The sequence below is a fragment of the Lissotriton vulgaris genome, chromosome 5, assembly GCF_964263255.1.
Source record: "Lissotriton vulgaris chromosome 5, aLisVul1.2, whole genome shotgun sequence".
Taxonomy (NCBI): domain Eukaryota; kingdom Metazoa; phylum Chordata; class Amphibia; order Caudata; family Salamandridae; genus Lissotriton; species Lissotriton vulgaris.
In genome coordinates, this window is record NC_141693.1 from 280,957,362 (window position 1) to 280,972,996 (window position 15,635).

The following is a 15,635-nucleotide window of genomic DNA, read 5'->3' on the forward strand; positions in this document are numbered from 1 at the left end:
AGGAACGGTACAGGCGCTGTTGCAAAAGACGCCTGCGCGCACATGGTTTCGCGCCTTTCTGGCGGTACGATCCCGCTTTGGCCCTTGGGACTACCTGGTGCGCTGTCTTCCTCCTGCTTCTTTGGTTGAAGCTGGGAACTCTTTGTCTCTTCCCCTTCGCTCTTCCCTAAAGTCGCCAGCTCTCCTGCCCCTCGGGTGTATAGATGATGTGGGGTTGTCCCTTACGTTCTTTCACTGCAACTTGCTCTGGGTGCCCTTCTGTGTGCCCTGTCGTCTCCCCCTGTAAGTGTTTGCGTGGGGGGGGCTCTCTGTACCTGGTTCCTATGGCACTTCGTGGGCTGGGTTGTTGTGGGCTCCGCCGCGCTCTCTGACGTCCCTGGTGCTCTGTGTTCGCCTTGATTGCACTTGTCCTGTCTCTGGACCTCTCTGGTGGCTTGGTCTGATGATTGCACCTATTTGTGGTTTCTGCTCGATTTTCACTCGATTTATTTTTTTTTACCCCGTCCTCGTCGCCATTGTAATGATGGTTCCTCCTTAAATAACGAAGCTACAGCGTGGTGAAGGTTGAGGGGTTTATTTACTGTATATCGCCGTCAGAGAGCGCCAAGCCGCTTATCCTCCCGGCTCCAGCACTCGCACTCTTTAACCTGGGCTGCGCGCGCATCCCAACATGGCCGCGGGCGCATCGCGTCATCACGTGATGCACGCTGTCTAGAGCGCTAACATTACAGTATCTCTTATGTAGCTCATGTAATCCAAAGTCCTTATGTAATGCAACTGACTCTTTTGTAAAGCGCTCTGACACATGTTCGCGCTAAATAAAATCACATTAAATAAATAAATAAAAACATTAATCCAAAGAGTTAGTTATCTTGACAGTTTTATTGCTGCCTGAAAACTGGACGCACAATGAACTCTGCATCAGCTGCTTTCAGATTTTTTTTTTATTGCTAAACACGTTCCCCCCCCCCCCCCCCTTTTTTTTTCAGGTCAGAGTCCAGTGCGGCTGCACCAGTCACATTGCCCTAAGGCCGGCCCTGTTCTTACGGACCACAACAATCGGAGTGTCACTGTGGGAAAAAACGCCTCTTGCGACGACGTGAAACATAGAGCTTAGTGTCTGTGCGAGGACCGGATGCGACTGTTATGTACACAGAGCGTGCGATGCGTCGGCAAGGGGAGGAGTTTTATTTAAACCCCAGCAGTAAATGAAGCCATGGTAGAAATCTATTCTGGTTTTCGCTTATTTAACCCCCCGGGGGGCATCCTGCACGAGCCGGTCTTGGTGCCAGTCATGGAATGGGTAAGTCTTTGCAGAGTGGAATGTCGGAGCTGCCCATTGGTTTTAAGACAGTTCAATCCTCGGTGGAGGCCTGAGAGCCTTGCACGAGTTAACCTTTTAATTTAGATTTGCTGTAAGATTACACTCTAGTTTAATGAAAGATCAGTTGTCAACTTGTGCTAAATCTCATCCAGGCGCAATTTTCACCTTAAGCCGGAATTTCGCCTGGCGGAGGTATTTTGGTACATAACTTGTTACCTGGTTAGTTAGGTGAGCTGATGTATTTATGCCGTCTGTAGTGCCACCATGCTTTGGAGAATTTTGAGACACTGTTTACGTTTAGCACGAGTCTCAAATTTACATCGTTCTTAATGGGAATAGCAGTCAAGACGTGAAATCTTTGGCGAAGAAAATGTTGCATTCTGGGATTTATAGTTTTACTTTTAACTTTTTATGGGATAGGATTTTATAATGGAAAAATACGCTAGAAGTAATGACTAATTTGGACTTTGTTGAAACAAAACGAGTGTAAAATGATGGTGAGGTTAACATCTTCTTTTGCCAGATCTTCATCAGCCATACCTTTGCATTTTGGTATAGTTGTAACATTGTGGCTGAAGTGTCACTTAAGGGCTAGGGCTAAAGCCTATTTTCCAGGAAAGTATTTAACTTCCACCTGCATGTGAGATCATTGCTGTGTTTCACTTGTGATTGCGAGATCTGCTGTATGTTGAAAATTGGGGTGGGTTATGTTGTCTGCACCGAGTGAGGAATACAATAAGTGAGGAATGGATAGCTTTGCTGTCTGTGACGAAAGCAATTAACTATTGCACCTGTTTTGGCCTGATGATAGTCCAGATCATATCCCAGTACTGGAGTCTGCCCAAAATTGTCCCCAGAAGATCCCAGGAGCAAGCAAGGCCTTTCTGTTTCCTCTCATTGATATTTACATTTGCCCACATAGGCCAGTGTTGGAGAGAGCATTGCAAGTGGGAGCACTTGAGTATTGACAAGAAAGCATAATACAATAGTTGCATCGACAACTAAGTAAAGGAGAAGGTAAGGGATGTGTTAAAAATCAAAGCAAACCAGCCAGCAGGCAATTAGTACATTTCCTCATGAGCTTGTCTCTCTTTTTATAACTTGGTAGGTCTCAGGGTAAGTTATGGGTTAGACAAGAGATTGACTATAATGACTCTTCTTCAACGTGTCAAGACAGTCACATGAGATATATTTACATACAGTCAAGTTGAATGGAATCATTATCACCTGTGCTTAATTGTTGTCAGTGGGCTGCGCCAGCACTCATTTTGGGGGACCAACACTTATTTTTCTTCGTTAGACATTGATCGTGAGTAAGAGAGTTAAATACACACAAATGCGAAAGAAGTAGGACGAAAAAGACGGGAAACCCGTAGCAGAGGACGAAAACAGGACCCTGCACAAGGGAGATAAAGGGGCAGGGAGCGTATAATAGTGGGTGGAAGATCCATGAGCTCGATTCAAGACAACACCGCCTTGGTATTCGGCGCTTTTGACGTTTAAAGCACCAGCAGCGACTTTCCGAGCTTTGGGCACTGGTAATCTTTCTATTACAGATTAAGCACTGATCATCACAGTCTGTGGTTATCCTTAAAACCTAAAATGCTCTGACTGTTTTGAACCAGCATTTGGACACACCATGATGAGCTGTCACGATTAGGGCTAGAGTTGCTTGCTCCCTGTGGAACATGCCAGTGCTCCAGCAGCATACTACTTTCAAGTGCCTCTTTTATGGCAAAGTCATTAAGCATGAGATTAATGAAATATCCACCCAAGCCAGAAAATGTCTTGAGTGCTTCCCATTCCAGGTAAAATATCACCACAAAGATATAGTATGTGAAGGCTCTTGACGCCCAAGGCTAAACAGCAGTCATGTTTTTTGAAGGGGTGCTCAAAGGATGTTCTGGAAGTATCCTCTATATCAGAGGTCTTCAATCTGTGTGTCACAACCCCCAGGAAGGCCGTTTCCGAACAGTTCATTCTGATAGTTAAAATGCTTCTGCTGGAGTGTCATTCAGAGAGTGTCTTGTGCTGTGAAACCGAAGCTGACCAGACAGATAAACAAGATTTCCTGCCAGGTTGCCTGCTTGCCTGAAAGAAATGCAAATGTGTGCTACGAGTACACCTGGAAATGTAAAGCAAAAGCTGCAAATGTAAAGGATGTTTGGGGGCTGGTACTGGCTTTAATTGATCGAATCACTGGAAGCTTTGTGATGACAAAGATGTATTATTTTTGAGCGGTAGTGCAAAGAGTTAACAACTGAGCTCTGAAGTGCATGCTTTTAATTGTAATTGTAATTACATAGCACTTACTATCGCTGAGGAGGTGCAGAAGGCGAGTAACGAGCAGAAAACAGAGAGCCATGGCTAGGGCAGGCAGGCTGGAAAAGAAATTGTGGTGAAACGTGCTGGAAGAATAGAAGGGGAGGGCAAAATTAGGCATTGGGATGGGTTTGGGTCAAGTGTTAGTACAATTGTAAAGAACCAGTTTGTGCGGCCGGACCAAAGTTTTTTGTGAGCTCTGCATGCTTCCAAGTAAAGCAACCTTTTCCACAAAACTTAAGCAAGAGTCAGTCATTTCCCAAGGTGGTAAATTTGTTTTCTGATTAGCCACGTTAAGAGTTTGAAAGGAAGCTACTTAGGAGTGTAAGAGACACAGAGACAAACCCAGAGAAGTGCCCAAACACCCTTAATATGCATTAAAGGTTGCTGCTGTCAACTGTCGCTTACCTGGCAGGCACAATATGAGCTACTGTCTTGACTTTCCTGTAACTGAGTTTTTATTAGCGGATCAGTAGCCCTGATGGGTTTTATGGGAGCTGACAATTAGTTAAAATGTTCGGGTACTTCAGTTTCATATTAAAACAAATTTTCACAAAACTTATCAATGTACGGAAAGACCCTACTAGAATAGGTTATTCTGAATGGACAACTGAGCTCTGAAGTCTGTGCTTTTAATTGTATTTACATATCCCTGAGGGGGATGTTGAAGGGACATGTATGTAAAACAAATTGCATTACTTACGGTCTAAGTATTACTAAAATCTATATTTCAGAAGCACCATTGTATTGTAAAACGTTTTTTGGCACATTTTGTAAGCAGTTTATCTTATACTGTGTGTAATGCAAGTATAAAATAATTACCTACATATTCTCAGTGCTTTTGGTCACAGGCTGTGACCTCTTAGCACTAAAAATACACAAATCACTATTCTCCACTGCAATAACCAAGATTTAATTATATGGCTCTCTAGTTACATACAGACCTTATGCAGTGCATTAACTAATAGAAGTTTCATAAGTACTTTAGCGCATTGCCCACGGAGTATCACTTTTTTTTATTCATTTATTTTTCAGTTAAGATGCTTATTATTTTATATGTAGCTACCTGACGGTGAAAGACCTACAAAACGCACAGAATATTTTGTTTTTAGCTACACCTTTGACCACAGGACTTAATTGGTTTCCTGTGCTCTGCCTTGGCACTTAATTGTCAACACCGCACTTCTGATGGTCTACCACATGGTGGTGCTGCTCATCTAATTACGAGATGAGCAGAACACTGGTTGTTTATTAATATGGTTTACATAAAAAATTACTAATACCTGCCTTCCCAGCCATTCCTGTAGCTTTGGGGACCTGGAATAATCTGAACTGTCGCACATGGAGGCGAGAGAGATAGTTAGTTGTTGTTTTGGTACCGCCATTGACAGCAATTACCGGGGCAATGGGTAGTGCAAGCTTCACTGGTCTCCTGGTCAGGGCCCTGGCACTTACTATTTTACAAACTAAGCGCTGTTCAAGGCCCTCCAGCCCCCCAAAACATGACTGAAGTCAAGAACAGCAGCAAACTAATATAACCGGGAGTCAGTTTTTGCTAAAATTGAAGTGTCTGTTTTCATGATAATAATAATAATAAAAAGCTTTGAAGAAAAGCAGTCTGAAAGAAGATTGTACCCTCCCCAGGACTTAAAGAGAGCATCCAATTTAGACTTTACAGTTCATCATTAATGCTTATAAATGGTATTTTTTAAGTTTGATGAAAGTTGTTTAGCAACCTCCAGATCCATGCAGCTGTAAAAGGCAAGCTGTTAGCTTCCAGTGAAATTTAGTGTGGTTCTCCTCAGATGCTGTGCACTAAAGTTGCAGCCCATGCATCAGTCATTACACCTAGGGCCACTGGGATTGTACTGCGATATTCGCATAATTATAGATTTGCTACATTTGCCATAATCCATCATCTGCCACATAATAATTACAGAGCAATGTGCAGGGCTCGGGTATTCTCTCTTTCTGTCCGTTTCTTCAACATTTCTCTGTATATTTATCACTGGAGCTCTCTCTTTCTCTGTCTTCCTCTACTGTGTCTCTCTTCGCTTCTTCCCATTTTTACTTGTCTTTTCCCTGTATTATTCTTAGGTCTCGGCCTAGCGTACACTGCGCAGAAGTGTTGCGCAGCCGAGATTTTATGTTTACAAGTATGGGGGCTTGAACCCACCCCTCTTCTCCATTGGCTGGCTTCCTAAACGGAGGCCAGCCATTGGAGGAGAGGGGTGTCACTCCGTTCAAGCCCCGTCTTTTCGTATTCAGGGACGTTTTTTGCAGTTTTTAACTCCGTGACGCCATCCGTCACTCAACAGCAAAAACCACGCCCCCGAATGCGAAAATGGCGGCGCTTTTCTGACTCCATTTCTGCCCGACCGCCGCCGGAAGAAGTCGAGAAGCTGCCGAGTCCTCCGGTGAGTGCTCACTTTTCTTGCCTTCCCTGATTGTGCTCGTGTTATTGCCTCTGTCCCCTCTGTTGTGCGTCTGCCCCCTCGTTGTGCTTGCTTTCCGCCCCCCCTCGCTGTGCTTACTCCCCTGCCCCCTCGTTGCTTGTGCTTGCTCTCCTGCCCCTGCCCCCTCGTTGCTTGTTGTGCCTCTGTGCCCTGCTTGTGATCTGGTTTTTGTGCCTCTGTGCCCCCTGCCCCCTCGTTGCTTGTGCTTGCTCTCCTGCTCCTGCCCCCTTGTTGCTTGTTGTGCCTCTGTGCCCTGCTTGTGATCCGGTTTTTGTACCTCTGTGCCTCCCTGCCCCCTCGTTGCTTGTGCTTGCTCTCCTGCCCCTGCCCCCTCGTTGTGCCTCTGTGCCCTGCTTGTGATCCGGTTTTCGTGCCTCTGTGCCGTGCCCTGCTTGTGATACGGTTTTTGTGCCTCTGTGCCCCCCTGCCCCCTCGTTGCTTGTGCTTGCTGCCCCCTCGTTGCTTGTGCTTGCTCTCCTGCCCCTGCCCCCTCGTTGCTTGTTGTGCCTCTGTGCCCTGCTTGTGATCCGGTTTTTTGTGCCTCTGTTCCCTAGGGCGTTACTGGGCAGAGAGCTGTGTGTGGGGCTCTGTCTGTGTCTCTGTGTGTGTGTGTGTGTGTGGGGGGGGCTCTGTGTGTGTGCAAATGCAATAGGTCTCACATTTGCGAGATATTAAGATATTGGCATTGTAAATAACAATGCCATTTATTTATATGTTTTAAAAACAAAAATAATGTCTTGAGCAATGCCAACAGCTCTAACTTTTTTTAACAAGGACGAGACCATTGCTTTGTAAATGCGTGTTCTCTTTTTTTGATCTCTCTTTTCCTAGTCTTCATTAGTCACTGTCATTGTATTTCCCTGTGCTTTTTTCACATTTCTCTCGTCTCCCATGTCTCCGCCTATTTTATTATCTCTCTCATTTTCTGCTACATTATTTCGCTCTCCATCTTCCTGTTTCTCCACTCTGACAATCGCTTTATCTCACTATTTTGCTCTTTCTTTCACTTTCTATTTTTCTACCTTCCCTCCTCTCTGTATCCCTTGCCTTTTTATTACTCTTTCCTTTGTCTCGCCTTTCTTTCAAGCTCCGTATCCTCTTGTACCCCCCGTCCTACCTAAGCTCTTCTCTTTTTCTCTATATCTCTTATGTTCTCTCGTCCCTTCTTTTCTGCTCACCCTCTTTGACCTCCCCGTTTCCCTCTTTCCCTCTTCTCCCTACTCTCTATTTCACCTGTCCCTATCTCTCATCTTCCCTTTCTTTCTTTTCCTCTCCCAGCCTCGCTCTCCTCTCCAATTCTATTTCAGCCACTCTTCTCACAGTTTCTTTTGGCTTCTTTATCTCCCTTGCTGACTCTCATCTCATAAGTGTTTCATGCTCAGTCACAACCTGCCATGATTTACTGAAACGTGAGATTCTAGGTCATGGCGGGCATCTTCCCCCTCGAGCGCCTTCTCATAGTTGCGAGTTTCTTGGTGCACTTTCATTTTCTCTTGGTGGTGTATGCTCTAGCTTTTCCAGGGTCTTGCGGTGCCAAATTTCTTTTTTTGTCCCGCTCATCAAACATGTGCTTAAGACCCCTCGAAGTGAAAAGAGGCCTGTACATGTGCTCAAGACCCCTCAAGGTGAAAAGGGGCCAGCCAGTACATGCGCTCAAGACTTCACGAGGTGTTTCAATCCTCTCTATTGGGGCATGCGAAAAGTAATCACTGAAGAGTGGAAATATGATCCAATGGTTCTCTGGTGTGAAGTGTTTAACAATCTGTGCTGCCAAGCACACACAGTCCGCTGCAAAGAAAAGTTTTGCAGCCTGAATATTTTCTGGATTTACAGGCTGTGCATCATTTCGCCACCTAGTAATTGTCCAGAAAGTCTTTTTCTCTTTTTTTTTTTTCACTTGGGCCTTGTCAGATTATTTGAAATGTATGTCCAACCCCTTGTGACTTCCCGCGCATGCCCAAGAAGCACTTCGTTGTATTCACCATCTCTAGATTCTTTTTTACTCTTGAGTTTGAAAGCACAGTCGAGAGCTCTGGGCCAAAGTCCGACACTCTCTCCACCCCTGTTCCATTGTCCTGAGCCCATCAGGAGTTACACCCTATGTATAGCTGTTGTGTCCTTTCCTTTCCCAACTGATCTAGAATGCACATTCATGGTTATTGAGGCAGACCTATTTTCTAATTTAATGCACAGACATTCTGGGATTACTATATTGAATATTCAGCTCTTATGCATTATAATTTTTGTTTTACTCTGCACCCAATTGCTACAGATAATATATGATCATGATAATAAATGTTTATTGGTTAGTTAATTAAAACCTTAAAACTGTTTCACATGGATAAAACAGTAAAATGTCTACCGGTTTTTAAAACATTGAAGCTTATGCATTCTCAATGTTATGAAAAATATTGATCATATGCCTCCAATAAAATTAATATCCTTAATCCTTTAATAAAATTCGTATTAAATCATAAAAGTTCATCATTCTATAGTACAGTGGAGAGTTCAGTTTTCAAGGCTGATCGTGAGGTTAAGATATTTTGTCGGCTTACATATCCTGTACAGTAACAATCCTTAATAATTCATAGTTTTTACATTCTACTATCCAGTTAGTTTCAGTTTTCAAAGCTTGATCATGAAAGTTGAGAAATGTAATCAGTTTACAGTTCATTTGCGGATCTGACGGATCTAGTACTGTTATTATGGCAGCTCTGCATGTCCTAATTCCTCTGATATTTAGAGCTTTTCTTAATAAAGTGACTAGTGCTGGGTATAGTTTGGAGCATGTGCACATTAGGTGAATAAAATCCTCTTTGTTGCTAATGCAGAGTCTGCATGTTGTAGGCCCTTTGTGGACCCAGGTTGGCTGGTCAGCAATCCATGGTAATTTTCCAAAGCGTACGGCCATCAGTTGTCTTTTAAGGTAGATGAAAAATGTAATGCTTAAATAGGGTGCCGGCGCAAGGTTCTTGTAGTTCTCAAGCTAAAGATATTTTTATCGATTAGCAAGGAATTAAATTTTGCTGTTTTATATATTACTTGGTGGATAAGGCAGATTGTTATTCCATAATTCGGCCTTGCAAGAGGTTGTTAAAGCTTTATAAAGGTTTTGATTATATGCAGATTTTTAATTTTTTTATTTTTTATCCTTTTGTAGTTCAGTCCAGAGGGCATTATTGAGACGGGAGCTAGCAGTATTCTGTTTCAGTCGATACCAAAGCTTTATTGTGGTATACATTCTCCCTATTGTTTCATTTACAAGGCCAAATTCAAGTCGCACTTGGGCTGGTGAAGCTGACTGATGCATCTGGAAAACCTTTTTATATGTTGAGACTAGTAGTTTGTTCAAAAGTTTAGAGTCTTTGCTGTGTAGGGCAATACTGCCATACGTTATTGTTGGGAGCATTTTAGCCGGTATCACAGCAAGCAAAGGTTTATATGATGACCCCCTTCGTTTTTTTGCCAGAGTCCTAATGGCGTATGTTAATGCACTAGTTCTCTGTGACATATAAGCTTTCTGCTCTTGATGGTTTAGCCTATTGTCCATGTGAAACCCCAGGTATTTATAGCTAGTTACTTCCACTAACGGATTACTGTTGAGCCATGTGTTCTATTTGGTAGCTAGGTGGTTACTGATGAGCATTGTTTTGCTTTTTAGTTTGTTTATTTCTAGTTTGTTGGTGAATTTATATTTAATTTAATTAAGTGACTGTTGAAGACCGATCTTGGTTAGGCTCATTAACACTGCAGAGTCCGCATAGGAGAGTTGTGATGATGATAATTTTCCCAATTGCGGTGGATGAGAGTTGATCTTATCGAGCCTTTGAGCCAAGTCAGACATGAATAAATTAAAGAGTTGTGGTGCCAGCACGCATCCTTGTTTTAACCCTTTGTTTGTGTTCAGCTTTCTAAATAATCTAGAGCCATCGCCCAGCTTTAGTCTTATCCATGTTTGGGAGTCGAATAGCAATATTCCTCTTAGTATCCTTTCAGGAATGTTCTAACCTCTCAATTTTTCCCATAAGAGGGGGCGATCCATACTGTCAAATGCTGCCTTTAGATCTATAAGCAAAGATGAAGTTGTTGTTTCTTCCGCTTGCAATTGTCTGCTATTAATGAGAGAGTTAGAATATTTGTGAACATCATGATCCCTTTTCTAAAACCTGTCTGACCGGAATCAGGTTGAGCTTGTCTGACCACTCGCTCAGATCTTCCAGGATCAGAGAGGCATAGTACTTTGCTTCTACATCTAATATGACGGTGAACCTGTAAATCGATGGACATGTTCTGTCTTCTCCTTTGTGGATCGGTGTGATTGTTGAACCTTGCCAACTAGATGGAATTTGATTTAATAGCTCAGTTTCTTTAAATGGTATGAGGATGCTCGCTGCAGAAAGATGGATCGTTTTTTAAGATTACTTGAGGAATGCCTTCGGGCCCTGGTGCACCATCTCCTCTGCCTTTCTCTATAATGCTCTTTATTTCATCTGCTGAACAAATCTGTTTTTACTTTTTGAATAATAGATGCTGTGTTTACCGTGATTCCTTGCAATTTCTTCTGCTGTGTAAGATGACCGGTGTAATTTTACATTTAGGTTACAAGTACCACCTTTTCCACCACTAGGTCTTGTTGATGAGAGCCATCCCGGTGCTTCCGAGATGGGTGTACAAGGGATGTGGTTTCCATAAATCTTTGCTTTAAAAAACTGGCCCACTAGTGTTCTTGTATGTTTGAAGTAAAGGTGATCACTGGCCTGTTCATAATATTTATTATTTTGCAAAAAGTGCTGGAGTTAGTTTTCCTAGCACTATATAGTAATTGTGACCAGAATTTACTGTTGCTGTTTTTCTTATATCTATAGCTTCTTTTTGTACATTTTCCTCAGCTGACGTACGTTAGCCCAAGCTGTTTGATCCAGGTCCGTTGTTTTTAGTCTACTGATAGCTTTCTTTAGTTCACGTTTCATGATGTAAACTTCTCTCCTTAATTCCTTGTAGTTTTATTTATTAGTGCCTGTTTTTGTCTTCCAGATATCAGTGTTGGTAATTTTGCTGTGAAGTTTATCGAAGCTTGTATCTTATTTGGGCCCTCGTTTCCACTTGCTGTGATTAACCCCTTTAATTCGTTTTGGAGCTCCTCTGTGGTTTCATTTGTTTATTTGAGCCGTTTTAAATCAATTTAATAAATGATTCCCTCTATAGCGGGATCAACCTGATAAGTTTAAATTAAAATGAATGTGTTCATAAGAGTGATCACTCCTAGTGGTATATTCAATTGAAAATTGGGAGAGGAAAGGCATCAGTGGTAATGTGATTACTGTATAATCAAGTCTGCATTGCGTCTTCCCTCCATAAAATGTGTGTTTGGGCAGGGTGTCGTCCACCGATCTGCCATTTATAACTCATTCCCAGATACTAGTATGCTTTTAACAAGTGTTGGGCTATATGGTCTGGTCGAGTTGTCTTTAGTTAATATTGAGGAGGAACATTCTAGCATATGTTATCAGCTGCTAAATTCTCATCTTCATCCGGCAAGTAGAATACATTTGAATTAAAATCTCCTGTCACTATTATATCCCAGAAGGGGTAAGTGCATCTTATAACCAAGATTGTTGAAATTAGTAGGGCATTATGCACTTTATTCTTTCTTGCTTTTAGATGTGCATATGTGTTGATTAACAGTACTGTTCTTGATTTATCAGAGATGTGTAATGTGAATTTGATTAGTTGCACATTGGGACCAGGAGAGGCCAACTGATCCAATTTGATGTTTAGTGCAGTGGAGACCTAGACTGCCAGGCCCCCTTTCGGGTGGCCATATTTCTTGGTTTTCTCCGCAGGTATCATGTAATGTATGAAACCTGCAAGGGGTAATTCCTCCAACGCCCATGTCTCCTGGAGGGCTATTCTGTCACGTTTCCCAGTCTTGAAGGCGACTACCTCCTTCCAGCCATTTTTTTGATCCGGTTGTGTTCCATGAAACAAGGTGAATGTTTTAATTGTTGGGTTTACCAAATCGCCTTTCTATGGGTCATTTATCCTTAACTTCGTTAAGGGTCATTGGAAGCCAACTCCATTGACTTGGTTTAATTCTGTGACCGTTTTCGGGCCGTTATACCCCTCACTTCTCTGTGAAATCGATGGGCTTCTTCCTTTTGCATTCTGAAATACTGAGTACACCTGTGATGTGTCTTTTGTTTGTCCTGATCTGTGATTTACTTTGTTGGAGGAGTTTTCAATAAGGGGTCCAGGGTAACATGGTTTATTGGGTTTGGATAGTAATATACCCCAGGCTTCAAATTGTAGTTTGAAGTTCATAATGAGCTGGACTTCTTCTGACTGCCATGTGGTGAGCGTTTGTTCTTTGCTATTTTCTTTCCCTTTCAAAAGAAATTCTACAGCTAGAAGGTTTGTTGAGTTTAGATGTTTTAGGGCTGGGATTTCTGCTTGCAATTTTAATACGTTGCCCCTATTTAGTATGTTGTGCCATCCCTGCGTTTCATATTCAGGTGTCGAATTATTAATTATGCCGATGACACGCAGATGATCCTTTCCTTGGAAGGAGAGGAGTCCATCGCTGTGGAGGTTTTACACAACTGCCTCAGGAATACGGCCAGCTGGTTAAAGGCAAACTCGCTTCAGTTTAATGCCGGGAAAACTGAAGTGCTTTTTAGCGCTGGAACAAGGATCCCTCGCCCGTTTCCGAACAATTTTTGGCCCCCGGAATCCGGCTCTAGCGTCCGGCCTTCAGACTCTGTCCGTAACCTGGGTGTCATGCTGAACCATGGGCTCAGTATGGACACCCATGTTCAGAAAACATCGGCCTGTTGTTTCTCCATCCTTCGCTCACTCAGGAAGGTTCTGCCCCTGCTACCATCTCATGCCCGCGTCCAGGTGGTTAGATGTACCATCCTGAGCAGGTTGGACTATTGTAATGCCCTCCTGCTCGGGTCCCCTGAGTATCTACTGGACAGACTCCAAAGGGTTCAATCTGCGGCGGCTAAATTGGCGTTGGGGCTGCCTAGGAGATCTCATGGTCCATCTGCCCTTGCAAAACTACATTGGCTTCCTCTTAGACAGAGGATTCAATTTAAAGCCCTTTGCATTGTGTTTAGGGCTCTTCACGGATGCGGCCCAGTCCCCCTCAGGTCCAAGTTTGTCTGGTACACCCCTTCCAGACACCTTCGCTCATCGGATGCTAAACTGGTAGTTGTTCCCAGATTTAAGAAGTTCAGAGCTGGTGGCAGATCCTTTCAGGTGACTGCATCCAGACTCTGGAACACTCTCCCCATCGAGATTAGGGCCACTAATGAACTTATGCAGTTTAGGAAAAAGGTAAAAACTTGGCTTTTCCCTGGCTAGCCTTCGCTCCCCAGGCATACTTCGCTGCCTTCTGTAGTCTGGATTCTATTAGCGCCAGGATGCCTGCAACGGTGACAGTCGCGCTCTATAAATTCTTAAAATAAAATAATAAGAACTATTTGCTGCATTGGTGATCCATGCTCTTGGGTTTTTCCCCAAGTTAACTCTTTCTGCTTGTCTTCCGCCATGGTTGACTTGTTATAGTTTTTTAAATGACATCTGAGATTTCCTTGTTGGGTCATAATGCCCTTCCTTGTAATGTGTCTTGAGTTTTCTAATGAAGACAAGTTTGCCTGATTGGCCTCTTTTTCTGTGACTATGTTGTCTTGCTCTGGGTGTCCTAACTCGATCTCTTGGGTGGTAACCCATGACGATTTTGCTTGTTTACCTACTGTTATACTTGCTTTATCATGATTTTGATAGTAAAATCTAAGTTTTCCTGTTGCAATACGCCACCTTTGCTGGCGTACTGGAATGTGGAAGAAGGTTCTTTTTGGATCTTATTTTTCTTGTTTGTTACACCAATTGCTACAGGAGTAGCAAGATAAATCTTTTTGTTTGGCCTGGTTATAAGGATACCAGATGCCTCAACCGAGGACACCATGTTATAGTCCCTGCCCTTCATCTAACAACCAAATGCGATCTGAAAATTAGTCGTGTTCCCATTGACTAAAGTTTTTGATTTGCAGTGTTTTAAAGAAGGAATAAATTAACTGGAATATGGTGACATTCAGTACCTCCAAAGCAGTCTGTGTGTTTCTTGAATAAGACTGAAATTTCTGCTGTCCATATTGTAGCCTTTATACATGTCTAAAAGAATCTTGTTGTTGTTTTATTGGCGGTTTACAATCTCGAAAAAGGGATTTATGAAAGGAAAGGTAAAAAGGGTAGGGCATTAGGTAAGAAGATTTGGAAACCATTGATGCTGTGGAAAGGGGATTGGGTGGAGGTACAGTGGAGGGGTGCTAGTAACGATGTACAGGTAGATCCCGCTCTGTACTAATGGAATAGGCAAGTAAGAGTCTTCCTTTATGGTATCTAAGACTGATTATGCTAAATCATATATACTTCTCTATAAATTTGGGAACATTTTATTCGGTATGGATAAATAAATAATGTGTGTACCTTTTTTTTTATTTTATTTTTTAAATTCATTCATTTCTCTTACATTAAATGCTGTGCTGTGCTATATGTGAAAAAATCTTCAATAAAAAATATTTTTTAAAAAAAAGAATCTTGTTCTGCTGCTGACCATCCGGTCACTTCTGTGTGCAGTGGTACCCTGCCCCTCTGCTGCCTGTTTAATCTTTTCCTGGGAGGAAAAGCCAACTTTGATGCTCCTGCCTATACAATGTACTTGTTCTGTCTGTAGGGTTGCCACTTTGCTCTTTTGACTGTCAATGTGTTTCCTGATTTGGGCTCTCATTGAACAAATCAATGCATTCTAAGTGTCGTAGCCTTCATTTGAACAAACTGAATTGATGCTCCTGATTCATAAAAGGACAGAACTAAAAACCTAGGGGCTTGAAGTGTGTGTCCACATTCAGAATTGGGTTTCTTTGAAGGAGGAGGAGGTTAGCCCAGGTTTTCAGGCTGATTGAACTGTCAATCCTGAGATGTGGGAGGTTTTCATAAGCACACTGGTGAAAGGATATTCCTTGTTGCACCAGTAGATCGCCACTTGGCTCTACATATGGAGTCATTTGGCTCGTAAAGGCATGAAGAGGGAGTTTTCAAGGACTCAAAAGATATTGGTAGGGTTGAATAGCACATGAACATTTTTGATGAGCTGTGATTTGTTCGTCACACAGGATTTGAACTATTTAAGCTCTGTTCCTTTTATTCTCATTCTTGTTGCTTAGCTTTTTAAAATGTTTTCACGGTCTGCAGTGTTAAAGGCTTTAGATGGATCAAGAAATTAAGGAGTTTAGGTTGACGAAGGGACATAGGTTATCACCATCATGTTTGATGAGCGAGGTTATGGTACTGGTGGATTTGTGGATAGATGTATATTGTAGAGATCTAGGTTGAATTCCCTTGTCACCGATCCTAGTTCCATCGGGTGTCTGAACCTTTCATCCATCTGTGGTCAAGAAAATAAATACAATTGAAATGAGTAAGAATAAACATCTGTTCTTATCTGTCAAATGGAGCTAGAGTCCATCTTG

The 15,635-nt window shown here is 42.5% G+C and overlaps 1 protein-coding gene across 1 annotated transcript in view; it reads left to right on the forward strand.

Moving 5' to 3' along the window:
- The first annotated feature begins 1,087 nt into the window (after positions 1-1,087).
- KLHL17 (kelch like family member 17) overlaps positions 1,088-15,635 on the forward strand; it is a 212,084-nt gene continuing 197,536 nt past the window's right edge. The window contains exon 1 of the mRNA XM_086921429.1: positions 1,088-1,303. Within this exon, the coding sequence (XP_086777555.1) occupies positions 1,217-1,303 (87 nt within the window). The 5' untranslated portion in view covers positions 1,088-1,216. The remainder of the gene's footprint in view (positions 1,304-15,635) is intronic.